General features: G+C 32.4%; 1 protein-coding gene, 1 long non-coding RNA gene and 1 other non-coding gene across 4 annotated transcripts; 2 read left to right on the forward strand and 1 right to left on the reverse strand.

Annotated features, from left to right (window-relative positions):
- Positions 1-4,050: 4,050 nt before the first annotated feature.
- Positions 4,051-4,123, forward strand: Trnaa-agc (transfer RNA alanine (anticodon AGC)). The gene has a single exon. It is a non-coding gene; the product is annotated as a tRNA-Ala (tRNA).
- Positions 4,124-4,652: 529 nt separating this feature from the next.
- Positions 4,653-19,166, forward strand: LOC128175675 (lactoylglutathione lyase-like). The gene is made up of 6 exons (XM_052841484.1): positions 4,653-4,823; positions 7,110-7,192; positions 15,189-15,329; positions 16,544-16,611; positions 17,086-17,175; positions 17,542-19,166. Exons 1-6 carry the CDS (start codon positions 4,755-4,757, stop codon positions 17,628-17,630), a joined length of 540 nt encoding a protein of 179 aa, XP_052697444.1. The 5' UTR covers positions 4,653-4,754; the 3' UTR covers positions 17,631-19,166.
- On the reverse strand, positions 7,748-10,372 carry LOC128175676 (uncharacterized). Of its 2 annotated transcripts, XR_008242708.1 has the most exons (4): positions 10,201-10,372; positions 9,895-9,969; positions 9,471-9,605; positions 7,748-9,349 (listed from the first exon to the last, which is right to left on the reverse strand). It is a non-coding gene; the product is annotated as an uncharacterized LOC128175676 (long non-coding RNA). The 2 variants fall into 2 exon arrangements; XR_008242707.1 differs by having other exon boundaries at positions 7,748-9,605.
- Positions 19,167-19,237: the final 71 nt, after the last annotated feature.

Below are 19,237 nucleotides of genomic sequence, written 5' to 3' on the forward strand. Positions count from 1 at the left end.
TCGCATCTTCGCACATTCGCTCCTTCGCCGTCGCACTCTCGCACTTTCGCCTTCGCAACTTCGCACCCTCGCATCTTCGACCTACGTTTACCTGGATAGAACCCACGTGATTGTTTGAAATAATTTATTCCATGCGTGGGTTCAAACATGGGTCACGCAGGTAATAGCTTTTGCTTGCTATAGGAAAAACCTTGAAATTTTCATACGTTTTTCAGTTTTTAGGTATACCAGTCTAATGAAATACAAATTTCTTACTTTCACAGGAGTTTTCTAAATGTATAAAGCGTATTTTGTCTTTTCCACAAGTTTGTACTCGGTCAGGCTGACAGTAAACAAAGGCTTTGAAACGAATGCCTGTCCTCGATTTACTATTCAAAATCACGAATGTCGGCTGACCCCTACTACATGTATGTGTAAAGCTTCGTGCTTTTTATAAACAATAAATTTAGCGCTAAAACTTGTTAATTCTTATGGAATAGATATCAATAGATAATGTTAGGGAAAAAATATGCTTAATTTGAATCTTCATTTTTTCACTTTTTACCAGGGCCCATAAGTTCACTCGTCCTTTGATACCGTTTCTACTCCTATCGCTCTATATTTACATCTACCAGCGGCTGAAACTGACAGGAAAATGACAGGACTGAAATTGACACGCCCTGTTTCACCCCTGCGAATGTTATTGTCATTTAAATTTTAGACCACGTGGTTTTATTTGACCCTTTCAGTTTCGCAGTAAAAATCGTGCCTCGTGTTTATAGTCTAGTTCATAGAATCTATAGGTACTTGAAGTAAAATATTAAATCTAGAGGTTTATTGATTTTAAAGTATATCTTCATTAATTGGTGAATAAAATGTGTTCTAGAAATAAACGTGACAATACAAAAAATAGTTTTTGTCAGCTGTTGCAACAATTAACATGCTTAGTAGAGATCTCCCCTGAGGATTAATTTTCGATCCGCGCCTGACCTAGTAATAGCATCAATAGTAAAACAGACTATACAATTTTATGCAGAATGTTCCTTGAAAATGACACGATATACTAAGTTTTTATGCAAAACAGACATCCGTTAATTTTTTTAAAACATGGTATTGCACACCACAAGCATCAAACATGGATATGATTTTATTAAGCCACGCAATGTTTATATTTTCAACCACTCAACACGTGGTTGAACACGAACGATAACTCTGATCTGAATATTATCGTTTAATATAAAAAAAACCGCTAAATGGTGAAATAAGACGAACTTATTAAAAGAATTTCATGTTTTAACATAAACCAAAGTAGGATATGATATGAAAAACGACCAGTACTTACGTATTTTGAGAATATTATCCGAACACTTATACCTCCGCTCGAAATTTCACAGGAACTGAACAAATCTCGGTGAAGTCTCGTGAACTTTCATTCGAGCACCTCTGGATTTATTACATACTTAGCAACGATAAAGAAAACATTCCGAACACATTCGCAGGGGTGTGTTTATCGATTAGTCTAAACCTTAAGCGACCTGAGAAAAATCACGGACTGCATTCTTGTGAGTTATGAAGGTAGCGATCATTGCGTTAGTGGGTTATGTAATTTTTTTTCTGCAATAATCGCTTCCTTCATAACCAGAATGAATTATCAAAGAAAGTGGTTATTGTTTATGTCAACATCTTTCTTTTAACTAATTAATAAATTGATTGTCAAAAGTTGGTAAAATTCACTAACTTACTGTTAATAAGTACGTTAGCAAAAAGAAACAGCCAAATCGTCGACGTCTCCTGTGAGACTGAGTTTGAAATCACCATGAATATTTCGTGCACTCCGTGATTTTTCTTAGGTCTCTGTAGGTTTCGACCAATCGATTAACAGGGCGTGTCAATTTCAGCCGCTGTAAATTTCGACCATGCAGTCGATTTAATGCGGCGTGTAGATTTCAGTCTTGTTGTTTCTATAGAGCTATGAATTAATTATATAACTGTAAGTTTCCGTAAGAAATAGAAGAATTAATACTTGGTAGATGTAAATGTTTAAGATTGATATGCTGTATCCGTGTTCGTAATAAACGAGTTTTAGGAATTTCAGGGAGCGCTCTCGAGCGCCCACTTTTAAAGAATGCCGTGTGAAGGGAGGGGTGACAGGACACCACCGGATTTTCAAATTAGGTTTTAACTAATTTTTATATTCCCCAACCCCTCACACTTTAATCGCCGAATAAACTATCTTTGCTCATTGAAAGCAATTAACCCCCCCCCCTCGTCCCGGACTTGCAAAATCAAATGCGGCAAGCGGTCCTGATGTTTATCATTACATTTACAATTTCCAGTGTCGTTGTCTGAGATAACACGATTTTGTAATGCATACTCCAATTCCTTTCATCAACGAGTATTTTAATATTTGATACTAAAATTGCTGAAAACTATATTAATGTAAGTAATAAGGAATCATTCTTTGAATATTATGAGGTGATCAAATACGATCGGGCGTGATCAAATATATATATATCATAAAGCCCTTTAGTACTTTAGGCTTTGTTGGATTTGATCACCCATGACCGTATCTGGTCCCATCATTATACTAAAAGAAGGATTCCTTATTTCTTAAAATAAAACAAAAACAGAAAAATCAAAAGTCGTATGCGTTCTGTAGAGAATAATAAAACCATCATTCCATGCATGTCAAAGGTTTCTGGTCCGCTCCGGTAAGTCGTGCGCATTCATTTTGGTACAGCGGAGCGGATAAGAAACCTCTAACTAGGAAAGATGATAGTATGTCTTTTGGAAAAATTCATTTGAAATTAGAATTTCAACAAAAGTATCGGAATTTTTAAATGTTGTCAAATATCCTTTTTCAGAAAACCAGACTTTAAAAGCTGCAAAGATGGTGCCACTCCCATTTGAGATTTAAATGCTGACCCGCACACGCAATTCCTTATACATGTAGTATTACATACAACATGTATATAATATCGTTTTCTAAACAATTGTTGTGAATATGAGCGACAATTCCACATTCCGTAAATTATCAAAAAAAATTTTCCTTGTGAACTCTTATTGGATTTCCTATATAGAAATAAGTTCAGGTACAATGAAAAAAAAAATCACAATTTATTTGATAAGAATATTAATGGACACTTTATCAACTAATGTTCAGTGTCTTCTATTATATAGCTAATAATCATATTTTTCACATAAAAATACCATTTTAAATGGGCATATATATATATATATATATATAAATATTGTTAGCATTATTTCTCAGTTTTCAATGTTAAATATATATTTTCTATTTACAGGAATGTGTTAGTCCCAAGCTTATAAGCTTTTTAAGCTTTATTTTATAGAGTGAAAATAAGACGAGTTTTTTTTTAATCTTCACTAGGATTGTTCCAAAGCTTTTACAATAGTTACAGAGAAAAAAATGTTATAATACATGTACGACACATGTACAGTTAAATAATAATTCAACCCATCTCGCAGTATTGAAAACGTAATCGCCAATTTATTTAAATTAAAGGACTTATAGTATACATATATTGTATTAGAACCAGATAAAAATGAAGTACTAATACAATATGATGGGCAGGTTTAAATTGTTTTCAATACGCAATTATAGACAAATATTATCAAACCTTCTGCATAAGCTTTAAATTTAGGTATTTTTTGGTCAAACTAGAAAGGAGATATTTCAAGGTTTAACATGACGTAACCGCTACAGTTAATATGAAAGAAATAGAGGAAAATGCCAAATAAACGCTCATATGAATAAATATTTATGTACGTTAAATAGTATTTTTTCTATGAAAAAAAAGAAGATTTACGGTAAATGAATATATCATATAGAACCGAATTCTAAACTTTACAACAAATTTTAAAATACTATCAACCAACAACAAATTTCAAAGGCTATCATCAATCATTTAGTTCGGTCAGTGAAAAAAAAAATTGCCTTCGTTGTCACCTTGCCCCCCCCCCCCCCCCAAAAAAAAAAAAACGCGCCGGTTTTTAAACCCGCGCAAGGTGTCATTGATACGTCAGTATTGTAACACGTATAAAGTTCATGGGGAATTAGCTCAAGTGGTAGAGCGCTCGCTTAGCATGTGAGAGGTACCGGGATCGATACCCGGATTCTCCAGTATTTTTTTTTTTATTGTTGATTTTTTAAATTCCCTTTCAAAAGTAATTAAAATGCTATTTATTTGCTTTTAAATATTATTTTTTACATGTACATGAAGACAAAATAAGTTACAAAAACGAATGTTATAAAATATATCCCTTTTTACATAAATTGATGATCAAATTTAAATTATTCAAGGTACGCATGGTACGCAGTTGTTGTTTAGATATCAAGATAGACATTAACATATGCACTTATTATTATAACAAATTATTTCGCTGTTAACACCCAGTCCCTCCCCGAGAGAAACACTGAGAAATGACTGAAAACACAGAGATTTTTCTCAATCTGCAACAAAGAGGTAGTCCTTTATCATCTGCATGTTTGTAGAAGACAACAACAGTTTTAAACAGGTGGATTTTTTTTTTAATTTTTCCTTCTTTGATCTCTATGTAAACATGTAAACTATATACCCATGTCCCAAAAAATTACCCCCCCCCCCCCCAAGTGTATCTTCATTCTCAAACGTCTATGTGAAGCAGATTGCAATTGATTGCTGTACACAGGAGTTAGACCTTTAATTTTTAACGTTACACCGTGCTCATCATTCCAACACAGGGTATAATTCATAATTCAAAAAGGAGGTATAATGGCCCAGACAGGGTTGACAAATGAAGAGGTGGCTAAAGCCTGTCAACAACCAGATGAAGCAACAAAGGTATTTAACAAAACAGTGCTGTAGTGAATCAGCTGTCAGTATTTTCCCGAGCAGTATAGAGTAGAAGACATGCATATCCATTCATGCACACTATGTCTGTCTACTTCACCAAAAAAAAAAATTATTATACAGATGATATAACACTACGCATAAATGTAAAGCTTCAGGGAATTAATCCGAAATTCCTCTGAACATGCTGACTCTAACCTCTTTTCAAAATATTATAACATGGGGGGTGGGCGGTGTCAGTCACAACATAAAAGCTGGTGTTAGAGCCAGGAATTTCATATTAGACTTACAATCTGCAAGTAGTGAACAGCTATAGCCTACAGGGTCACTTACATTATTACAAATACTGAAATAGTTATGAGTACAGTACACTGCATGTATAGGTGCTTGAAAGTTGAAACAAGCACACGTGACTGCATGCATATATATATTTTTAATCTTTATCAGCTGTTCATTTCACACAACTTGGACTGTTGATAATCTCGCATATTTATACTGATATATATATCAGAGACATAAATAACAGAGATTTGCAACTCCGCCATTAGCATGTTTTGCTGTTGAAAAATGGTACGGGACCAACCTTACTTTGAGAACTACATTTTAGTGAACAGAGATAATGATCTTAAACCAAAAGTATATTGTTTAAATGAAAATGTGCATAGGTTTTAGACATTTTTGAAACAAAAAATTGAAAAATAAGATTAATATATAGAAAATATATTGGCCAGCTATAAAACATCGGTGAAATCTCGGACGACGGATAGCCAACTGCCTCCCAAAACTCCTATTTTAATATTGTTTATATAACATAAACTCATGAAAATATAATATTTTGAATGTTTTGGTAATAGGTTTAAGCAGTTTATATTTCGATATAATTGTTAATAGAATTATATACTGATTTAAACTGGGAACATTTTACAATAGGGACCGCGGGATTTCGCGAGATTTCGATCAGCTGCCAATCTCTGTTATTTATGTCTCTGATTTACATCTACCAAGTATGATTCCTTCTACTTCTTAATGGAAACTTATAGCCAGTTCATAGCTGTATAGAAACAGCCAAACTGAAATCTACACGTCCCGTTTATCGATTGGTTGTAACCTACAGCGTCCTAAGAAAAAATCACAGACTGCACGAAATAATCATTATGATGTCAGACTCAAAGTCTCACAGGAGACGTTTTAGCTAACGTACTTATGTACATTAACAGTAATTAAGTGAATTTTACTTACTTTTTAAAATCAATTAATTAATTAGTTGAAAGAAAGATGCAAATAAAAACAATAAAATGCTTTCTTTGATGAAAATTCATCTGGGTTATGAAGGTAGCATTAATTGCAGAAAAAATTAACATAACTTATGCTTGTTATGTATTTTTGCTGCAATGTCGTCACCTTCATATCCCGAATGAATCACCAAAGAAAGCATTTTATTGTTTGAATAAAAGGCTGTCACATCACCAACCATATCACATGCACCTGCATTTTTTATAGGAACATACCTATTATTCCTGAAATTTCCAAGTTATTTTAATGCATTCTTTATGAGAAATAGACGTTTGACCCCCCCCCCCCCCCTTGATAAAAGGCGGACAGAGTTTATACCCCAAGAGTCAGAATACGGTATATATTTTCTTAGTTTATAAGATCTACAGTACCAAGGTATTTTTTTTCTAATTTATTGCTAGACCAAAAACTTTGGATTTAAGGAACAGCTAGAAGTTTTTGTCTTCAGAGGTGAAGGGGGGGGGGGGGGGGGGGGTGAAGGAGAGAGGGGGTGTAAAGGAAGGGTGGACCTACCTGAAAAAAAAGTTTGATCCTTGTATGTGTAGTAAAATTAGGGTCTTTAAAGTTTGACATATTTATTAATTGAAGGAGGCAGAACATACTAAGGCTAAAGTATTTGGCATAAAAATTTTTTTATTTTAGAACCATTTCAACAAGGCCTTGGACTTTCAGTAGAGCGTAACTGTCTATTTCTTGCGTCAAAACAAGTTGAAAATGAGGCTGGTTCAAGCGAAATATACACCGATTTCATAGTCTTAGCTCAAAAGCCAGACAAATCATGTTGATTTCAAAGAGCCATGGCTGAGTGGCCAACAGTGAAATAGACAGGTGTAAGTCACATTGCTGTTTGACATAACTACCCAAAGTCCAAGCTCTTGTTAAAATGGTTCTATAAAATACTTGGGTTTATTGGAATTATTTTTTTAGAACATGCTTTACTGACAATTTTGACAAATTTAAAGTCTTTAAAATTCTATCCACCAGGACTTCTTTTTCCAACAAACCATGTTGCGTGTGAAAGATCCCAAGAGATCACTTGAATTCTACACAAAGGTCATGGGAATGAGGTAAGGTTCAAAACTCACATCAAAACTGTTAGTACATACCAGAAAATCCTGTTTTCTTCATTCCCATTATGTTTGATGTGTAAAAATTATTAAAGCTGCTTGGTCCGATTTTATATCAAATTTTATGCACGCTTTTAAACAATGGTTATGCTTAGTATATGTATAATTATAGACATTGCAGTAGTTTTCCAGTCAATCAAGCCAAATTTCAATGAAGAAAAATACGTACAAAATTTGCTAACAAAACAAACGACATAAAAGGGTACGGTGTTATTTCACCTCATGTTAAAGTTCACCCCTGACGACGAGCCGGGTATGGTTGTATTACGACTTTGACATCGCTTTAAATAAAGGTCGAAATGATCACACAAATTACAAATAAACATGTGTACGTTTTGTTTGCCAATATTTTTTAAGTTTGCTTTATTTACCGGTACAATCAATGCATAGCATGCGGGTTGGATAACCCCAATCATTTTGGGGAGGAAACCAAATGGTTTCCTTTTCTAAACATTCCCGTGATGCATTTTGGTATGTTTTTTCGTTTGCCCACCCATACCAAAAAAAAGCACTAAAAAGTTATACCTATGAGCCCTTAAAAAAGTTACAAAAAAGTCATAACTAAGTTAGCACAATTTGGAACCATCTGATCAATTATGGTTCCAAATTAGCATCAAAAAGTTATACCTATATTGTAACTTTTTGCTTAAGTACAAAAAAGTCATAACTAGAGTGTAACTATTGACAATTTATTTTTTTCATAAAAATAAATAGGTATAAAAAAGTTATCAAAAAGTTATAATAAAGTTATCATTTAGGTACAAAAAAGTTACAAATTAAAGTTACAGAAAAGTTATCATTTAGGTACAAAAAAGTTATACATATAGGTATAGAAAAGTTATCATTTAGGTACAGAAAAGTTATAGATGTAGGTACAGAAAAGTTATACATATAGTTATAGAAAAGTTATCATTTAGGTACAGAAAAGTTATAGATGTAGGTACAGAAAAGTTATACATATAGTTACAGAAAAGTTATCATTTAGGTACAGAAAAGTTATAGATGTAGGTACAGAAAAGTTATACATAAAGTTACAGAAAAGTTATTGTTTAGGTACAGAAAAGTTATAGATGTAGGTACAAAAAAGTTATCATTTAGGTACAGAAAAGTTACACAGAAAAATTACAGATGTAGACAAAAAATATCTATCTGTATCATAAACTTCAGATAAAAAAAAACCCAGGTACATGTACAGGTGTTATACTGATGAAAAAAAAGTCCCTAATGTTGACATGAACTTTTCATCAAATTGTTTTTGCTCTTGAATAGGAATTTAAAATCATATCTGTTCATGTGAGTAGAAGAACACAAGTCAATGTTTTTGTTAATCAATATGTTTACTGAATTATATTTACATCTAATGAGTATGCTTTCCTCCATTTCTTATGGAAACTTATAGCTAACGCCTTGTTTAACGATTGGTCGAAACCTACAATGACCTTAGAAAAATCACTGAAATAATCAGGATATCAATGCAGACTCACATTCCCATTGAAGACAATTTGGCTGTTTCTTTTAGCTAACGTACTGATGCACATTAAAAATAATATAGTAAATTTAACTTACTCTTTACAAACAATTTATTAATTTGTTAAAAGAAAGATGTAAATATAAACAATATAATGCTTTCTTTGAGGATTCATGCAGGTAATGAAGGGAGCAATGATTGCAGAAAAAATTTACATATCTCGCTAATGCAGGTAATGTATTTTTTCTGCAATGTCGCTTCATTCATATCCCGCATATGTCACCAAAGAAAGCATTTTATTGTTTACATAATTATCTCAAATCATTACAGACCCTATATGCAAGTTTTTTAAATAAAGCAATAATCTAACATAAAAGCATTTGGGATTACATGTGTGTCTAATGTTCTTGCTAAATTTGAATAGAAAGTTTGAAAAACCTTATTTTGTAAACCAAAATTTGACCAAAACCTTCATAAAGCATGTTTTAGGTTAAATTCCTAACATATACTAGCATGATTTTGTTCCAAACATACTAGTATGATTTTTAAAACAGTTCTGGTTCTAGATGATACCAATGACCTGCAGTAATTTATCAGCAAACAACTGGATCTGTTTCTTAAATCTGTTCCTAAAATGTATAAAAAAAGAATGTTTCATTATGGCAATTTCTTACTACATGTACTTTCATTGTAACTGTTAAAATCCTTGACAACTGCCTTATACTTAAAACAGAAAATTATATAGCATACCAAGTTGAATTTATATGTGACCAGCACCTGGCAGGTGAAAACTGGTTTCTGTTTACATGGCTGCATGTATTTCTGTGGGAACGGTTTCTCTTGCATCTGATCTCTTTCATAGTATTATCCTCGTCCTCCATTAATCTAAAAGAAGGCAATAATATTTAAAACATGATACTGTTTGACAATTTTCAATATATGTAGCATAAATTATTATTAAATATCAGTAAAACTTTTCAATTCACTGTTGACCTGGTACCCCCCCCCCCCTCCCCTCTAAAAAAAAAGTCAACATTGATACAGCAGTTGCCATTATATGGCAATATATTATTAATCTCAGATTTACAATAATTCATTTACTAAAAGATATACATAATATATGGTTAAAAATTTAAAATCTGTATATCTTTACTTGATAAACACACACACTTACTTTTTTCATCTGGTATTAATGATGTATCTTCAATCTGGTGTACAGTCTGCTAGCTGGACTTGGTTGGGATTTTTTCTGCAATACAATGATACTCTTTTTCAAAGAGTCGGCCATAATTTGATTACATATAGAATGTACATTACTAGATATACATGGCTACATAGACTTTGATATAGATGATCTTATAAGAATTCTAGAAATATTCCAAATGTAATTCATTTCTAAGTGCAAAGCAATAATATAGAAATTGAGATAAGCAAACACAAATGAATTATTATAAATGACTTGTTTGTACATCAGACTTACCCTGAATGGAAATGGTCTTCCACAACTAAAGCCATATCATCCAGGTCTTAAGCATGTCTATCTTTATGAAACCACTGCTTGCAGTTTCATTACTACATACAACACGCTGTGATTCTGCATATTTCTTGAAAAAATCAGGAAAATCTTCACAACAACTCCTGTCTTCTTTGCCCATTTCGAAATTTGATGGCGGAATGGCAATTGTCCAATCAGAACTCACGAAAGTCAAAGTTTGAAATTTTGGCCAATCACGATACAGCCACGATTAATACCGGGATAAATCTTTAAACTTTATTTTGGTTAAAAAACAATATCATTTACTTAATATTATCTAAAGAATTCTGCATTTAATTGAAACAAATTTTAATAATATTTTCTTTCCTTACAACCTGTTAGTTTATTAACCGATCATCAAAACTGGGCATTTCCGGTCTCAAGAGCCGCCATTTTGAATAATTTGAGGGAATTTTAAAAACTAAATCAATTTAGATACCAATGCATTTTTACAATTGATGAATATGTAAAACCAAAAATTATAACACCTTTTTTAAATGAAACATGTTTCCCAAAGTTTATAACACAGTCCTTTTAGCTATGTGCTGTTATAAATTACGATGATAGGCTAGTACTGGGGAAACATACAGATGGAAATAGCAGTACTGTTCTTTGTTAACAGCATGTCTATTAATCAAATATGTGAATAAATATGATGAACCCATCTCATAATAACAAACAATGCTACCACCCCTCCCCAGCCCCCCCCCCCCCCCCCCCCCCCCCCCCCACCTTTTCTTCGCATGCATTCGATGTTGTGGGAAAATTCTGAATCAATTTCTAGAAATCTACTCTATTCCTTTATTCATGGGGTAGGCCATGAAAAGTTGGAAAAATTTTCAGTGATAATATAAAGTTGATGCTACCCCTTAGTATTTAACAGTGTTTAAACGAAATCGTAATATGTCTAATGATGTTCAAGAGACACTTAACAAAATAATGCTTGCAGGAGCAAAATAAAAAATGTCTGCTGGTCAAAACACACACATCAACTTTTTATCTTAAACAAACATCAGTGTCATCACAGCACGGACTAATCATGACCTCTTTAGACACCCTTTACTGTTAACCTGTGATGTGTGTGCGTTCAGGCGGAAAGTGATTTCCTGTTTCTGCCTTATAAAAACAATAAAATTTTGGACAGGTGTTTGTGTTGCAATTGATGGACTGGATTCCCATTATAATGGTTATGTCATTGTTTTCAAACAAATCTTAGTGATTTTACTACCCAGTGTGTGATCAACCTACATCTACCCCCCCCCCCCCCCCCCCCCCCAATCGTGATTTTTATAATAAACAAAGTTATAACGATATTTTATATTAGTTTTTAGATTTATTGTGATAAAAGTCTACTTTAGACTTGAACCTCTTGGATAAGATACACTTAAATTTTTAGTGTAAAAATGACAAAGTCCAAACACATTCACAAATTGACTAAGTTCAATGTAGGTACATTTTAGTTATACTGAAAAGTTTCTAAGTTCAATGTAGGTACATTTCAGTTATACTGAACATTTTCTAAGTTCAATGTAGGTACATTCCAGTTATACTGAAAAGTTTCTAAGTTCAATGTAGGTACATTTTAGTTATACTGAAAAGTTTCCAAGTTCAATGTAGGTACATTTTAGTTATACTGAAAAGTTTCTAAGTTCAATGTAGGTACATTTTAGTTATACTAAGAAATTTCTAAGTTCCATGTAGGTACATTTTAGTTATAGGGCAAAAAGTTTAAGTCCAATCTAGGTACAAAAAAGTTATAACTTTTATGTGCCTAAATCTTAGGTACAGAAAAGTTACACTTTAGTTACAGAAAAGTTATGACTAATAGTAACTTTTTTTTGTATGGGCAAAGAGAAATTATTTTTATTTACTTTGAATATTTCTAACTTTGAAAGGTGACTGATTCTGCTGGTGTAAATAGGAGAAAGTCCATAACTTTCTAAGATAAATGGTTTGTATGGAAAAAAATATGATACTGTATTAACAAAAAGATCGGACCAAGCAGCTTTAAGATCCCAAAAATTTACAGTGATAAGACTGTTGAGCAACTCTGCATATGCAATACATGTATTGAATTTGGAATCAAACAACTCATTTTCAATGAGATAGTATATGAATGTGAATATTTTTATTAAATGATAAGATGAAAGATGAAAAGAGATAATTAACTTTTACCATTAAAACAATTCTAGTCTGTCATTTTATATTTTGAAATAAGTTTATAGATGTTTTATTATTTCTTTTGAATATAAAGAACTATAAACATCAGAATGTGCGATATCCTTTGAATTGGTTTTTGGAACAGATACTGTGTACCTCACCAAATGAAGTCATATAAATGTTACGAAATTTATTTCTCACATCCCAATACACATTCCCTGTTGCAATAAAAGGTCCATATACACCATATCAAGAAGTGAATTTCCGTTTAATACATCGTATGATGATCATTCGCTGTGTACTAAGATATTTTATTATTCATGTTTTCTTTGTTTACAATTACCAATCAATGTCGAAATTATCGGTGAGAAATTATCCCGAGTTTTCTCGACGATTCATTTGGTCTTATTTATATTTCCATGCATCATTTAAACCCTTTCGTTTCATGAATTCCTCAATCACAACTCCCTCTATTGCCTTTCGATAATACATATCGTCAAAACGCCGTTATTCACGTGTTTCAGTTCTCCCATCTTGTTTACTGCTTTCCCCTTAACGGCGGGTTTGTATAGCATGCGGTATGACGTCATAACGGCCGAGTCTGATGCCTTAAATAACGAGCTCAGCTGTTTGCACGGCAGTTGGTTTGATCTGCCACGGCAGATCAGGCGGTCGAGTCCACATCTGGACAACATCCACACATTGGAAATGACCATGGAAATATCCCGTTGGGTAAATGCTGAATAATTTAGCAGTGGGAGCTGATGCAATAATCTTCTTTTATTAATCAATTTATTATATTTAAGTATATAGGCTACAGGGAAAAGATTGTACATAGGAACGGGACTCCCGCACGGTTAAGCGGGATATTTAGAGCTATATTTGTTAAGGGTTTTGGCTATAGACCCCTTCACGATAACTGCGGTACTGCTCTCTTGCAGGGCAAAATGATATACTTTGCCGAAATTTCAGTAGATAAATAATTAAATGACGTAAATGAAACAATTGACGTTACGTCATATTTCACCAAACCATGTCATTTTGCCCTGCAAAAGAGCAGTACTGCAGTTACCGTGAAGGGGTTAATTTGTAATATTTGTATTTTAATCCCATCAAGTTGGGAATTAATTTATGTTATATTTACACTCCCAGAGTCTTAGGACTATCCACATTTATTAAACTGAAATATCTATATTTTATTTGAATCCTGAGGCCAGCATTTTTTTATTTTTAGGTTTACGAACCACAAAATGATAAAGTTCCGTAGGAGGAGGAAATAAAAAAAAAAAAAATCTCTTTTGACCTACAATTTTTTTACTTTTAGGTTTACGAATCACAAAATTGTAAAGTTCTATAGGAGAAAAAAAACATTTTATGACATCATCTTTATTCTAATATAAATATAATGAATGACAACTTCATGATAGTGGTGTGTAACTGCATCAAGTGTAGCATGTGAAAAGTACCGGTATGTCATCTGTGTAACATATCTCTGAAATAGAACAATAGAATATTAGACATACAGCTTTGATATTACATGTACATATAGCAATGTCAGGGGTGTGCAATTACAAAATTTGGCCACAAAGTTACTAGCCCAAGATTCAAAGTTACCAGTCAAACTATTGTCGGACATGTCAACATTTCATTTAATAAAAAACAACCTAAATTTTATGTACATAAAGTAATAATGTTTTCTCCTGTATTATACTAGTATATAATTATTAATATACAAAATATTTATTACTTTCATGTTTTCTGCAGTTAAAAAATATTCAACTTCATTGATCTCTCACATTTTTTTTTACAAAATTGGTTTGGGTGTTTATATGTGAGAAAACTCAAACATAACATTGTGAATGTGAACAGACTCTATAAAATCACTGCAACTATATGTGTGCATGTATTTTATCCTGTTGAATTTCCATGTACAAAGTACAACTATGCAATTAATTATGTAATGGTAAATTTTAATTGAAAATAACGGAAAATGCACAAACAATAATATGATTTTTTTTAGGCAGGTCACTTTAAAATGTGTTCATGAGAATAGTTACTGCAGAATATCTCTAATACATATCTCTCTCTCTCTCTCTCTCTCTCTCTCTCTCTCTCTCTCTCTCTCTCTCTCTCTGTAAAATAAATTTTTAAAAAAGCCAATGAATACATATGCCAATTCAACACAAAAAGAAAGGGAATCATTTTAAGGTTATGTACTTGAAAACAGCTGCACAGGTAACTATCGAAGCCATGTTCAGTGAGGTGTGACTATCTCGTCTAGCCACTGGTCAACACTGTCGGTAAAACTTCAAAGAATGAAACTTACAGCAGAGTGTTTGTAGAAGCTTCTCTGAAGAATGTAGCACGAGAAAAAGATGTGTAAGAAATTTTTAGGCTATCATGACACAAAAAGAGCAGATTTTATGCCTCTGTGATAACAATGACGATACACTTTTCCTACTAGAAAAAAATTCCTGTCGGGGAGAAAAAAAAGATATTTTTTGTAATTTTATTTTTTTTCTAAAAACTCAGAAAACCGAGCGGCGGGTTTGTAAACCTAAAAATAAAAAAATGCTGGCCTGACTTTGAGTTTTCTTTGGTACCAATATACAGGTTTGGGAGACCCACAAGTTGCGTTTCACAACATCCCGGGTTATATATAAAACCCAAGTTCATTAAAATATAATTTATAAGCGGGACAGTTTTAAAAACGCAACATAAAAATGATTAACATGACATAGTGTGGTTGTAATGAACTGCTTTCTTATCCACAGGCTGTTGAAGAAGTTTGATTTTCCTGCCATGTCCTTCTCTCTCTACTTCATGGGTTACGACAAAGCAGAAAACATTCCCCAGGATGAGACAGAAAGAACTCGCTATGCCTTCCAACAGAAAGCCACTTTAGAACTAACACAGTAAGATATACATGTACATATAAACACAGATATACTATATGAGAATTCAAATTGGATACTTTTCTCTATCACATTCTGTAATATAATAGTTCACACAGTAGAGCAGTACATTTCTAGTGATGGTCACATCTGATAATATTTTCTTATCAAATATGCATAGGCACCTGACGTTATATATTTTCTAATGGGGTTTTCCAAAGAAAAAATCTGGTTATTGAAATTGTGAAAATGGCGGGCGTGTGGCCGCCAAAAGGGTACCCTTATTGTATGGATAACTCCTACAGTTTTCAAGATAGTAAGTGGTTCTTTTGCAGATCAATCGTACATATATCAGAGGTGTGCATATTGCAAGGATTTTGATTTCTGATAATTTATAAAAAAAAAATACCAGCTATTGAACTTGGGCACATTTTTTTTGCAAAGTTAGACCTTACCATTAGGCACATAACATCATGGAGCCCCCCCCCCCCATTTTTTTTTCCCAGCAAAGATAATTGTTCCAATATTTACCTTGAAAAGATTGAAATATTAAGAAGTTGGAGTCATAGGTACACTAGGCACCCCCCCCCCTCCCCAAGAGATAGGAATTTCGTGATTTGGGAGAATTTTGTTTTTTGGAGGTAAGAAATTTTTTTTGGAACTATACTACCTCCCCCACCCCCCACCCCCCCCCCCCCCCCAAAAAAAAAGGGTTATGATTTTCATGAATTGAGAAAAAAAGTTTTATTTGGTAGGTTAGAATTTTTTTTTGGAACTATACTCCCCCCCCCCCCCCTTCCCTCCACGGATGAGGATTTTCATGATTTGGGGATAAGGTGTTATTATTATTATTATGTTTTTTTTTTGCTTGTCAAGATTTCTTAGGATAAGTCTAGCCCCCCCCCCCCCCCTCCCCCACTTTCAATTTGCTTCCAACGCCACTGTTATTTATCATCACTATTGTGAACATTTAGAATGCAATACAAGCTGATAAAATGTGATAAAACATAATAACAAAGATCACTGTGAGCTTTGTACATCTTTTAATTGACAAATGACATTGAAATTATAGAAGAAAATTATAAAATTATTTATACATGTAATACATATGCTGATAACCAAGATAAATGCACAAAAAAATCCTTAGAATTGCTAACATTAGTAGCAGCCATACTTTTTTTTTTAAAAGATAGTTTCTGATTTCATTTACTATAATTATATATGTGATTTTGCAGTAATTGGGGAACAGAGAATGACCCTGAACAATCTTATCACAATGGAAACAGTGACCCTAGAGGATTTGGTAAGTTTGATGACCATCCTAAGTGATAAAGGTGATTTAAAATGAATATCATTATACTTTTATCCTCATTAAGAACATTAAAAGATTTTGTTTGTAGCAGATACTTCTTAATTGTGATACACATACTGCATGATCTCAAAGAATTTGGAATTTTTTTTTCTTAGGTTAGAAATAACTACCATGAATATCCCATATCAATTGAAATTATTGAATATATCAAAAAGGTGAAATTTTTTTTAATGTATTTTAGATAACCTGTCAGTATATCTTTGCAGCTTCCTTCTATTTACTGTGGTTTTATTAGATTTATTTGATTGATTTCTTTACATTAAATTTGATGTTCAATTTGTCAAACAAAATTTATCTGACTAACCTAATATCATTTCAATTTAATATATTGCATTTTTTTAAAGGAGGATTTTATGAAATGAAACATTGCATTATTTTCAATAATTATGACTTGCATTATTGTAGGTCATATTGGCATTGTGGTTCCGGACGTAGATAAAGCTTGTGAACGATTTGAATCTTTAGGTGTGGAGTTTGTGAAAAAACCGAATGATGGTATGTATTATTAATTGTTTTTACTTCAAATATACATGTAGAATCATCACATGAATGGAAAGTACCTTTAACAATATTGTGTAATACAAAATGTATGTCATTTATTATTATTGACCTGGAAAAATAATAATAAACACTTTGATTATTTTTGAGGTTCATGTATGTTAAATTACAGACAGCACTTTCAAAACAAAAGCTCTTGATAAAAAAAAACATTGGCATTGAAATATTTTAGCTAAAAGAAGGTATATTTGAAATAGTCCCCATTTGCATACTCTGTTGAGTGTTGTAATCTCTTATTATTTCTGTTGAATGAGTTATGTATGCTTACTAAATATGATGTGGAATTCTCTTGGTATTTTGTAGGAAAAATGAAAGGACTGGCTTTCATTAAAGACCCAGATGGATACTGGATTGAAATTCTGAACCCCATCAATATGTCCTCCATCTCTTGAAATGTAATGGTCCAGCAGTATAAATAATTGCAGAATTTGATCAGCACTTTATCCTTTATTGCTCCATGAATAATATTCTTTGAATTCTTTCGGACTTTGTGTATGCAACCTGAAATTGCTAATACAAGTACATTGTACTGTATATCTACATGTGTTACACATTCTATAGTCTGTTCCAAGATATTTATGCTGCACATTTGGATGATTTTAATAAAAATACACATACCTGTAAACGAAGTCATTTGAAATCGTCGAAAAGGAAAATTTTCAAGATAACTTCATTCACACATTATCATTTTTAAAATTATAAAAATTCACAGGAACAAGATTTCCTATGGAGATTTACAATAGGGAATGTTAACATCTTTTCTCCATGAGAAAGTCGCTTGGAATACCTTGCACAATTTTTCAATGTTATCATCTGGGTACCTTCATCTCTTTAGCAATGGAAAATTCCCATAGACCTTTTTTTTTAGCCATGTACCTGATAAGCTAGAGGGGGCGTTTCAAAGGGGAAATCTTGGGATTTTTTCATACTGTTGAATGAACAGCATCTGCACCAAGAGGTATTCATAAATACATGTACTGAATAATTTAAGAAAATATGCGGCAAAAATATCTTTGGATAGACTATAACAGAAATGCCAAAGCTGTAATTTATAACCCAGTATTTATGTGTGCAAAGCTTGTTTAGGAGACGTACGTTAATTGCCGTTGATATACCAATTTTTCAAAAAAAAATTTTTATATAAGAATGGGTTGTATAAGAATTTAAGGTACTTCACTACACCGAGACTTATACTTTTTAAGACACTACGTCACAAGATGGCGATTTAAATGTTTTGTTAAACTGTTTGTATCAATCGATTCAGATGTATATTGTCATAGCTCAGTGGTTAAAGTATCAGACTTGTGAACCGCAGGTCATGAGTTCAAATCCACCTGGGTCTTTTGTTTATGTTTACTGAATGAAATTTTTGAAAACATCATTTTTTATCTAAAATTGTACATTTTTTCGCCTATTTGACATACATACTTCTTATCCATCATGCTTTCCATCAGAATCAAGTAATTTTCTGCTGATTTGAGAAACTATTTCACGGTGTAGTGAGGCACCTTAAAGTTGCTACCAATTTTTTAATGCATAAATTGTGTGTGTAGAAGTAAATTGTAATTTAAAGCTAAAAAAAGAAATACACATACCTAATTTTTCTAAACTGAATAACAATTTCATGGTTAATTTGTTAATTGTTAATCAACTATGCAATTGAATTAACAGATTAAGCATGTTAAGTGTGATTTTGTTGATGGTCTTTTTTTTCATTAAAGTGTTTAAATTATGACTTTATTGATCAAGGTTTGGATTATGTTATCGTTAATTAGATCAGAAACAAATGCATTTAATTGAAATTTGATTTACACTCAAGTCTTCCACAGCATTTAAAACATGTGTAATCAATTTAACAGTACAGATCATAATTGTGTGAACATTTTAAACGATGTGTTTTGTGAAATAAAATGATTTTACTAATGAAACGATGTGTTTACATGTATTAATTTTAACTTTATTTACAATTTTTCCGATACATTTTTTTTTCTAATTTCTA

This window comes from Crassostrea angulata, chromosome 3, assembly GCF_025612915.1.
Source record: "Crassostrea angulata isolate pt1a10 chromosome 3, ASM2561291v2, whole genome shotgun sequence".
Lineage (NCBI taxonomy): Eukaryota > Metazoa > Mollusca > Bivalvia > Ostreida > Ostreidae > Magallana > Magallana angulata.

Bases quoted from the DNA above. Each gene is read 5' to 3' on its own strand.
- LOC128175675 (XM_052841484.1), top strand. From the start codon at position 4,755: ATGGCCCAGACAGGGTTGACAAATGAAGAGGTGGCTAAAGCCTGTCAA. The intron at 7,193-15,188 runs GTAAGGTTCAAA...TCTTATCCACAG, and splicing joins ACAAAGGTCATGGGAATGAG to GCTGTTGAAGAAGTTTGATT. The intron at 16,612-17,085 runs GTAAGTTTGATG...GCATTATTGTAG, and splicing joins CAGTGACCCTAGAGGATTTG to GTCATATTGGCATTGTGGTT.